The following is an 11,203-nucleotide window of genomic DNA, read 5'->3' on the forward strand; positions in this document are numbered from 1 at the left end:
GACGGACGCACGGACTGACGGACGGACGCACGGACGATCATGCGATTCTACAAGCTGCATCTGACTATGTCAGATGAGCTAAAAATAAGTACTAATAAGGGCCCTTATTTTATTTTTGGCAAAATAAGTACTTATAAGCCTTTGGAAGACCCGCTACGAACCCTGCAAGGGTACGTTCCGGTATACCGGACCGTACCCAGGGTACGTTCCGGCAGTACCCAGGGAGACATAGACCCTGGCAGCGTCACTGTCGTGTCGTGGTTGGTCATAACAGAACGTACCTGGCAGTCGAGGTACAGGACCCGACGTGTCACCCCTATGGGACCATCACGACCTGATCAACTACACACAAAAGGAAAACGTTACATTATACATTAATTTTAAATCGCGGGAGCAAATAGTTCCTGTAGCGGGAGCGAAAGGACTACACTGGCACAGCTAATGCAATGGTAATGGCAATGCATTCCAAACAACAACAACAACATTAACATCAATCATCATCATCACGAACAACAACTATCCCTACTCTTAGTACTCTATACTTTAGTATTACTAGTGCTCATAGGGTCTATGTCCCCCAGGGTACTGCCGGAACGTACACTGGGTACGGTCTGGTATACCGGAACGTACCCTGGTAACTATCTGATATGGTTAGGGTTAGGGTTAGGGTTAGGGTTAGGGATAGCTCTAGTACTATAGTCTATAGCCCGCGGATCGCTGCCGCAGGGCTATAGCACATTCTGCCATAGATGTAATCTATGCAAATGGTCCAACTGATGGGACCAAAAATTTATCCCCAAAACGCAAAATTATCGGGCTTTTTAACACTTATCTATCAACATAGACATCTCACCTATCTTTTTGAACACTTTCCACAACGTTACACCATGTATTTATCCATTTATTCCTAAAAGTGCCAGCACTACTTCCAAATTCCGTTTGAAATGCTGTGTGTGCACGCGTGACGTCACCCGAAATGTAGCATCATAGGCACAAAACAGATGGCAACTACACTGTGGCAGCTATGATGCAGCTACTGTTCAGAAAACTCTAACACAGATTGCAGGTGTACACAGAAACGTCTTTCTTTAATGCTCTAGGCATAACCACATACATTGACACAAGCCTGGCCATTCACATACTATATCAACTGCGTATAGAGTACTTATGCAGTAAACAGCGTACACAGTATACACGTAGTTTACAGTGCTTCACCAGCACTCTCAAATGTACAACTGACTCGCTGACAATCGAGAAACGCCAGCTAACGCCTGAGATCAACGGCGAAGCCAAAACCTACCGGCTAGCTGGCTGAGTCAAGTACAGTGCTCAACTTTTGTTTAGTACAGTAGTCAATCTTTAACACACTCTCCCCGTTGAGACCTCAAAAGGAGACTCAACTTAAATGTAAATTAAACCCATAACTGTACGCCAATATATCATGAAACCTTACACGTATCAAATCAATACTAAAAAAACATAGGATTCCGGCTCTCGCAAGAATATCTGATATCTCAATAACTACCAATATTAGTCAAATTAATTCGTGAAACACTCCGCCCTAACGTCAACATCACCCCAACATACAAAACATACGACAGGATCTCAATGATTACATTTCCTACAATTATACAAACAACAGGTGAAAGTGCCGACCCACTAGCTATGCGATGATCACCACACCATAGACGGTATTTGGGGTTCTTGTATATATAAGATAGGCGAGTCGGTGTACAGTTAGTGTTGGGTGTGGGACAGGTTGACTGTTTGTACTTGTGTATTGTCTGCAGTGCATGCGTGGCACGGTAAAAATACACATGCCGGTTGTCCTGGTCGAATGGGAATTCTTGACGATGGATTCCCTCGCTGGCAAACTTTTATTGTGGTGGAATTTAATCGGGGCGGAGGTGTTTTAAACGGGGCGCAACGATTGAAACAGGGGGGCGCGCCCCGTTTGCGCAACGTAGGGAGAACCCTGATATATAAACACTAAAAGGGGGAGAAGGAACCGAATTAAGCCTAGTTTTACGCAGTCCTATATTGGGGTTATCTTAGGGTTAGGGTTAGGGTTAGGGTCAGGAATTATGGTTAATGTTAAGTAAGATTAAGGTTAACATTAGAATTACGCATACTTATAAGGTTTTGTTTGATTTTGGTTATGCCTGTTCGTGCCCTCTACTAGTTTTCAGAATTCCAAAAAGTTTTTAGTAAAAATGCGCGCGATAGGTGTACCTGGAAGGTTTTCACCATCTTAGTTCCATCGATGCTGGGGTACAGCTGAGCTGGCTGCCAGGTGGCGTTGCTAGCCGTACTGGTGGGTGGGCGGGGCTCCGGATACGTCCAACAGGCAAACTGCTGTCCTATCTTGGAAGCTGGGAGGCTGCCAGCTTGAGAGCTGGGACGGCCTTGGTCACCACCGCACAGTTATAGTTATCTACAAGAAGCAAATACCTAGTTGAGACCATCACAGACATTTGTCGAATTCATCGCATGCATCTTTAGATTGACGCCAGCGGTGATTCCTCTTGCACTCTGCTAACTCTGCAATTATATTAACAAAACTTTTCTTTTTAAAACCGTTACAAGAATGAAGATACCACGGACTCCACCACCTGCACGTTAACAAAGTACAAACTGTGAGATGCCATCGCAGACACAGCGGGGGGGGGGTCGAACAGAATGCATATGCACGTGCGCGTGTCTGTCAAGAAGTGACGTCACTCCCGCTCAAGTGTACGAGTAAACGAGACGCTCGCGGGAATTTTCTCCACGAGTCCTGCTAGTGAGTGAACCCGAACAAAGACCCGAAGAACCCGAATGGGGCAATTTTACCCTCGCAAGGATTTCCGAACATTTTGCGATACGACAAAAATGTCGAGGCGTACGAACGTGAAGACGAGGCGGTTCGGTCAAACACGTAATCCGATCGTATAATCATTATATCACAAATAGCGTGTTTTTTCGCGTTTATACACGATTTATACTATTTTTTCACGTTATGTAGTAAAGGACGAAGAAACTCGGTGGACATACTATCAGGGCGCACGCGTGCGTGCGTGTGCACTTGTGTGCGTACGCGGATGAGCACGTGTGCGCGTGTGGGTGGCTGGAATGCTGCGTGTGCGCGCGCGTGTGTGTGTGTGCGCGCGCGTATGCGTGCGTGTGTTATTGGAAATTCAATAAATATAAAGATGTATGCTGTTCTGAGTGTGTATGCTTTGCTTTCGCTCACCTATCTCGTAATGAAATTTGTTGAAAGCTAGGTGCTGTCGTATTGAATCAATCGCAGACGTCTGTAAGAAACAGGCTGCCCATGCCAGTTTCGCCTCGCAGGCATGACATAACGTCTGTGTCTGTGCGTGTGTGCGTGCGTGCGTGGGTGCGTAAGTGCGTGCGAGTGTTGGTTGGTGTGCGCGCGCACGTCGCCACATGCCAGCAACATTTCATGTCAGCACGTAGGGCCTACATTGTATTAGCAGAACGGCTAGTGCTGTCATTTCTGACGCCAATGCCAACCTAAGCTTACAGGCCAGCACTTCAGCATGGCAGTACGAATAGGTACAGGGTGCACCTACTACGCGGATAGCAGGGATACACCGATACAGGGGAGGAAACAGCAAGCAGTGTAGCGAATATATTACACACCGGTAATAATTAATCTGAAGGGATGCTCCACAGACGGCTTATATCGACTGGAATCGAACGCAATTCATCGTGAACATAAAAGTGAACTTTCTGATAGGTATTCGCGATTGAAATTCTGCCAGTATTCATGAGAGCATGAGAATAGAGGAAAGATGTGACTGAATCACTGATGATGTGATTTTGTCATCACCACGACTGTTGCTACACGCACAACTATTTCTAAGCGCCGAATATCTAATGAGCTTTGCGTTTTTTCAGTATAACATACGCTGCTAGGAAATCCGAATGCTTGCTTAGTTAAAATTCTGTTTTGTTGGTCGCCGTGAGGCAAAAACTCACAAACGTTACGAGAGGCTTTTTCGACAAAAACACGTTTCCCTCATTTGCGCTATTGGATCGAGTGACAAGGAATGGGATTAAAGGTTTTAGAAATTAAATTATCAATCCTGCACCCATGTGCAACAGCCACATATGGGGAATTTGATCGATATAATCAGGAGATATAATCAATTTTGTTCTCGCCGATCCAATGTTGTACCGCTCACTTGATAAATGTAATCACTGGAAACACGTGAAAGGAATCTTAGCCAAGCTTCATTTACTTTGACCCGTTTTCATAATTCTAGGCAGTTAGTAATCGTATTGCCCATGGTATTGATCGTAAGGTTCTGTAGCCATGAGAACCGGTGACATTTGAAAAGCTCTGCATTCATGACTAATGCTCATTTAAACAGATAGTGATTCTTTTAACACTAATAAAATACAAGATGACGATCCATACAGAAATAAAATGTAACGTTGATCCATAAATCCTAATGCAACATTCTTTTTAACACCAATATGAAGTTTATTGTGTATATCTTACCACACAAACCAATCCTACTTTTTCACCTTCAACAATCTAAGGGCTGTAAGCAGTTCCGTCAAGGCACAATATTACACGAGTAGCATGTGCCACCAATGGCATGAGTAAGACCATTACATTTACAATGCATTATAAACCATCAAAAACTTGTTATACACGACATAAAATATTCAACCTAAATAAAAACAACAACACAGATATACATAGAAGAACTATTTTTTGGCCCTATATTATTCATAATGAACGTAACAGGAAAATTGCATTTTTATTAGCAATGCACATAGTTGGTAGTTTAGTGAGAATTGTGCATTTCCACGGAGGTTTAAATGCACTTAACACTAACAGCCTCTCACTTAGCACTAGCTCGGAGCAAAATATGCACATAGCACTTGCTGCCAAAACAAAACGAAGATAATCAATAATTAATGTATATGCACTAGACAAAGACTAACAATTAGTTGGCTTTGGGGGTGGGGATCTATTTTAAACAATGAGAACGTTTGTCATTATATCAACATCCTGACCGAGTTTTTACATTGTTTTCATCTGTGTTCAGCTGAGAGTCGACCAAACATGCTTCTTGCTCTTGCTCCTGCATTTGGCAGCAAAGCAATATGTCATGAAGCCGATTTAAAGCGCATCACTACTGGCTCCCGATCTTTGATGATTATGGTTCTAGGTATACTTACAGACCTATATTATACATTTACATATATAACATTTATTATATTGTAAAAGCCTATTATTTAGTGCATTATTCTTTGTTTCTGTTACTGTCTCTGTCGCTGCCAGGGTCTATGTCTCCCTGGGTACTGCCGGAACGTACCCAACTTCGGTTTAAAGAGCGGATTCACCGACCAATCGGAGGGCGCTGCGTTTGCCGATCGCTATGCGCATTGGGAATGCGTACGTCACAGGTCAACAGAAATGGCGCTCGAAATATCCGCCGCTTGTCACTTCGAATTTTTGTAACAGGTTATATTAGCTTAATACAGAGTATTGTGTAAGTTCCAAGATAGCGAAGAAAGGTTCGTGTTGTGAATAAACCCAGTTTGGAAGTTCTAGTCTCTGAAAACGCACCAGCAAACCGCCCTGAGTGATTCACTCAGGGGTTCCCTGAATTTCCTCCACAGAAAACCATAGCGACGCGTTGTAACCCTATCCTGGGTTTGGGTTACATTATTGTATAAAATTAGATAGTACCAGCAGAGCATATACCAGAGATGATACCAGGGTACATTCCGGTATACCGGACCGTACCCAGGGTACGTTCTGGCAGTACCCTGGGAGACATAGACCCTCTCAGCATTACTACTAGTACTAGTACTACTACTAGTATAGTACTAGTAGGTAGCACAGGCACCTATATCTAACATGATCCCCCAATGCGAGCACCGAAGGTGTGAGAATGTAGGACACACAATTTCACGAATGTCCGATATCAATGAAAGTTTTTGATTCTCAATAAAAATATGCACATCCCCGTATTCTTACTTTGTTGTACTAACCTCCCCTGTAATATGTTTGCACTGTCGATAATATTTGACAGCGTTAGGAGAGTAAAATCTGTAGCCAGTAAAAAATTAACAGTTCCCACACGTTCAATGGCGGTCATGGTGTTGACATATTTCGCTACGATTTCGAGCTGCATGTAATGCCGCCACCTGATTGGACAAAATTTGAAACACAAGTCGCCGCCATTTTTGTAACGTGTGGGAACTGTTAATTTTTCACAAATATGGAATATATGCTATATACGCTGTAATACATGATTGACAGTTCAACCAAAGACGCCGGAGACAACAATACAAACTAAGAAAGTGTATGCACATGTATTTTAATTGAAACATTCACATTTTTTATCTAAAAAAGGTCCGATTTGATAAAGTCGTGAAATTGTATGTCCTACCTTCTCACACCTTCGGTGCTCGCATTGGGGGATCGTGTTAGATATAGGTGCCTGTGGTAGGTAGTAGCTAGTACAATGGCGTCAATGCCTAATCTAAAGGCAATGCCAGTAACTGGCGCTCATAGGGTCTATGTCCCCCAGGGTACTGGGGGAACGTACCCTGGGTACGGTCCGGTATACCGGAACGTACCCTGGTCACTATTTGATATGGTTAGGGTTAGGGTTAGGGATAGGGTTAGGGTTAGGGTTCGGGTTCGGGTTAGGGAGTAGGCGTAGACGTAGATACAATAATGTAACCCAAACCCAAGAGGATAGGGTTACAAAGCCTCCCTATCCTTTTGTGCAGAGGAATACCCGAGTGAATCACTCGGGCCGGTTTGCTGGTGCGTTTTCAGAGACTAGAACTTCCAAACTGGGTTTATTCTCAACACGAACCTTTCTCCGCTATCCGGGAACTTACTATGTATCGCAATACTCTGTATTAAACTAATATAACCTGTTACAAAAATTCGAAGTGACGAGCGGCGGATATTTCAAGCGCCATTTCTGTTGACCTGTACGAATCAGGACAACGGAACCAATCTGCAGATTACCATATGGCTGAAATCTAGTCACGGCAGGCGGAAGGTTGCGCATATATTTATCTCGCCATACTGCCCAGAAACTGTCAAGGCGTTCTACCCGCATCCTTTCTCTGGCAGTCAATGCTTGAGGGGAGATGTCCACCGGCTCCTCAGCTACCACTGGCTGAAACCCAGCACGCCGCCCAATCAAAAAATGGCTCGGTGTCAAAGGGTTAGTAGAGTCCACATCATACACGGCCAATGAGAGTGGACGCGAATTGATGCACGCCTCAATTTCATGAAGAGTGGTCTCGAGTTCTGCTCTACTGAGACAACCGACACCTAACGACCTTTTAAGTGCTGATTTTACAGAACGAATTAAGCGCTCCCACCAGCCTCCCCACCATGGAGAACGCGGGGCAATATATCTCCATTTAGGGAGGGAACAACCAAAATACTTCTGCAATCGCACTTCAGCCCCTTTAAAGGTCTTAGCGTTGTCCGTATACAACACAGATGGCATGCCCCTACGGGCCACGAATCGTCTGAGACTCAGTAAAAACTCAACAGTTGACAACGAGTCTGTGAGTTCTAAGTGTATTGCACGAATTACCCCACAGGTGAACAGACATATATATAGCTTACGCTTAGGCACATCCCTGCAATATAATGGTCCGGCAAAGTCAATACCAACAATAGAGAACGGCGGACCCTGAGTTACCCTCAATTTTGGCAGGGGAGCCACCACCTGATTACATGCTCTCGCATCCTGCCTTTGGCAAGGCGCACATTCGCGCTTGATTTTCTTAGCAAGACGTCTTAGTCTTACGATCCAATACTTGTCTCTTAGAGACGAGACAAGAGTTTCGCCTCCAGCATGCTTAAGCAACTGATGCTGGGACCGTACCAACAACAAAGAGGCATGACCTGAAGGAAGAATGATCGGATGTCTTTCTTCATATGCAAGATCCGATAACAGAAGCCGGCCTCTCACTCTAAGCAGTCCATCATCACCAATGAAAGGGGCCAGTTTAGCTATCGGAGATGACCTAGCTATGGGTCTACCTCGTCATAGGGCTTTAACTCCAAATGATGCATATCCCATTGACATTGGTGAATTATCTGCTGTTTGGCAGCTGGCAGCTCATCTGTAGAAAGATCCCCAGACCTTCTATGATTCTTACACACCCTTCCATTATGGATAAAGCGAAGGAACCATCCAGTAACACGAATTGCCTTGGAAATTGAGCTCCAACGTTCAACCTTCAGCAGCGGAGAGGGCTGTGAGGTTGCCTTTGCGGTCAGCATTACGACCCTCTCATCAAATGGTGGTTCTTCCACTGCCTGACTGCACTCGATAGGCCCACAGAATTCTTCTTTGGGTCGACTCAACCAAGGTGGTCCAGCTAACCACAGGTCAGAGGACATAAGCTCTTCTGCATACAATCCTCGGGTAGTCAGATCTGCAGGATTCTGCTTGCCAGGGCAGTAGAACCAACGGGAAGGATCAGTAATATCCTGTATTTCCAACACTCTATTGGTCACGAATTGCTTCCATTTCTTATGGTCTCTTTGAATCCATGCCAACGCCACCCTAGAGTCTGTCCAGCAACTGTATGCTACATTGTTGGGCAGCCTAAAAGCTTGTCTGACAAACCTCAGGAGCCTAGCAGCAAGGAGACTACCAAGCAACTCCAAGCGTGGAAGGCAGACCTTCTTTAGAGGAGCAACCCTGGCCCTTGACATAACTAACGACGTTTCAAAGGTTCCCTAAGGAGTTGGTGTACACCACTGCTCCATATCCACGCTCAGAGGCATCCCCAAAGACATGAAGCTCTATTTCTCTGTGGCTCTTCCATGCAACCTGTGCGTAGCACCGGGGAATCCGCCACTCACATAGCAGTTTGAGACCTGCCAGCCAACGAGAAAATCTCGAGTTGACCACCTCTGATACCTCCTCATCCCACTGCAAGCCCATCTGCCACAACTCTTGAAATATACACTTTGCCGTCATTGAGAATGGCATGAGGAACCCCAGTGGGTCGAAAAGCCTAGCGATACAGCTCAGGACAATGCTCTTAGTGATTACCAGATTAGGCGGCACCTCTACTCCCTCAAAGGAGAAAGCATCATCTTGCGACAACCAACTCACTCCAAGTATTTTACGAGATCCAGCCTCTGGTGAAGTGCTTTCTAGCGACTTGCTCCACATGTAAGTAACTACCCGACTGTTTGATCCCCACTTCGCAAGAACCATCCCTGCCTTCTGCATGACAGCTTGGGCCTCAGTGAACATGGCACAGGCCTCTTCCACGCTGTTTGCACCTGATAGCCAATCATCAACGTAAAGATTCTCTTTGAGCTCCTCAATCACGGGCGTAGAGGGCAGCGATTCGAGATGATGGGCAATGGTGGCATTCAGCCGAAAGGGGCTACTGTTAATTCCAAAAGTAACCCGACGGAAACGCATTTTCCGAACAGAATTACCATCATCCCAAAGAAATCGGTGAACATCTCGATCTTCCCTACCTAGTTGCACCTGTAAGAAGGCTTTTGTGATATCCGCTGTCAAAGCCACAGGCCAACGTCGGTAACGCACTAGGACTTCTACTAAACTCGGTATCAATGATGGTCCAGTCTCGAGGCAGTCGTTGAGGGACACCCCATTAGAGCCCTTTGCTGATGCATCAAAAACAGGACGAACCTTTGTTGATGTACGGCTTTCTTTCACGACCGGTCTATGAGGCAGATAGAAAATGGGCCAAGGCACACTCACTTCATGCTTAGGGACCTCTTCAATTACCCCATTCTCTTCCATCTCATGCAGGGCGCCTCTATAACTATCGGCTAATGAGCTATCTCGACTCAACTTACGGGATAAACCTTGTAGACGAGCTTCTGCCTGTCTCTCATTATTCAGTAACTTGGGTAGGCTTGCGGGCTCCTTCCATGGGAGGGCAACCTCATATCGACCATCTACGAACGTGATAGTCTCATTGAAAGTCTCCAAGACCCGATCCGGTAGCCCTTTTTCTCCCTCAAAAATACTTATTGACTCTAGCTCCCAGAAGTTGCGAAGAGCAGGCTCTAAATCATTCCCAACGCATAATAGCGAGAGTGGCTCCAACTGGACACCCCCTCCCGCTTTTCTACCAGATAAGACCCAACCAAATAAGGTCTCGAGCAGGACTGGACCTTCAGGCAAACGTTTCATCCCGTCTTTCACAAGGTCCCAGTAGTGATCCATGCCTATTAGGATATCAACCGAGGCCTCCTCGCCACCTGAATAGATGTCCGCAAGGGGTAAATCGCACGACTTGACTAGTGAATTTACTGATACTCTAGGGTGCTGAAGGGAAGCACAGATCACAGGCACTTCCACAGCAGCGAACTTGACTCTGGGAGCCCCTCGCTCTACTGCACCCCTAGCCCTAATTTCATACACGCTACGATCCCTTGCTACAGATTTGCTTCCACCAAAGGCCGAATATGCTAGCTTGATTGTGGACAGCCATTTTGGTCGAACCTTGCGAACCAATGCGCTGGTCACATAAGAATGGTCTGACCCAGAATCGAACAACAGAGTTGCCTTCACCGGACCACCTTCCCCCTCCACCAGCACACATGCAGTCTGTAGTAAAACGCCTGTAAGCACCTTTTGCTTAGAGGAGGCGACACCCACATGCGACATATCATCAGATATCTCTTACTCCCACTACTGCCGTAAGACTTGACATTCTTCTCTGCCTTACACAGTAGATGATGATGGTATCGCAGCCTACACTGTGTACATTTACCCTTACAAAATCGAGCCACATGGCCTGGCTTCAAACAGGCAAAGCATAAACCACTACTTTGCACCCTCTTTCGTCGAGCTTCTACAGAGAGCTCCTCTAGCTTCCGGGCATGGCAATCACTAGAAGAATGAGCATGCTCACAGAATACGCAGCGCTCGTCATCAGAGGTCGTCTGTAGAGCGGAAGCAGATGGCACCCTTGCATTCCTCCTCCTTTCTGACGTCGAGTTAGGCAGCAGATTCCTTTCAAGCGGAGTGGGAGACATGACTTCCTTGACGGCCTCTGGCCTCTCACGCAGCTCGACTTCCGTCTTTAAGAAGAGGAGTTGTTGTAAGTAGCACTCCTTTCCTTCGCTGCATCGTGCCCACTCTAGTCGAACATGCGGGGGTAGCCTGGAAAGGACGACAGGTGTGAGGAGAACTCC

The 11,203-nt window shown here is 45.8% G+C and overlaps 3 protein-coding genes across 3 annotated transcripts in view; all 3 read right to left on the minus strand.

Moving 5' to 3' along the window:
- The window catches only part of LOC106813677 (protein yippee-like 2), a 40,720-nt gene extending 38,302 nt beyond the window's left edge, over window positions 1–2,418 (minus strand). The window contains exon 1 of the mRNA XM_014817881.1: window positions 2,233–2,418. Within this exon, the coding sequence (XP_014673367.1) occupies window positions 2,233–2,250 (18 nt within the window). The 5' untranslated portion in view covers window positions 2,251–2,418. The remainder of the gene's footprint in view (window positions 1–2,232) is intronic.
- A 5,617-nt stretch (window positions 2,419–8,035) lies between these two features.
- Window positions 8,036–8,728, minus strand: LOC106813671. The gene has a single exon (XM_014817869.1). It carries the CDS (start codon window positions 8,726–8,728, stop codon window positions 8,036–8,038), a length of 693 nt encoding a protein of 230 aa, XP_014673355.1.
- Window positions 8,729–8,741: 13 nt separating this feature from the next.
- LOC106813672 lies at window positions 8,742–10,673 on the minus strand. The gene has a single exon (XM_014817870.1). It carries the CDS (start codon window positions 10,671–10,673, stop codon window positions 8,742–8,744), a length of 1,932 nt encoding a protein of 643 aa, XP_014673356.1.
- Window positions 10,674–11,203: the final 530 nt, after the last annotated feature.

The sequence above is a fragment of the Priapulus caudatus genome, unplaced genomic scaffold (genome assembly GCF_000485595.1).
Source record: "Priapulus caudatus unplaced genomic scaffold, Priapulus_caudatus-5.0.1 Scaffold808, whole genome shotgun sequence".
NCBI classification, from domain to species: Eukaryota; Metazoa; Priapulida; class Priapulimorpha; order Priapulimorphida; family Priapulidae; genus Priapulus; species Priapulus caudatus.

What these genes read in the sequence shown, in the direction of transcription:
- LOC106813671 (XM_014817869.1), bottom strand. Translation starts at nt 8,728, where the DNA reads ATGTCAAGGGCCAGGGTTGCTCCTCTAAAGAAGGTCTGCCTTCCACGC.
- LOC106813672 (XM_014817870.1), bottom strand. Translation starts at nt 10,673, where the DNA reads ATGTCGCATGTGGGTGTCGCCTCCTCTAAGCAAAAGGTGCTTACAGGC.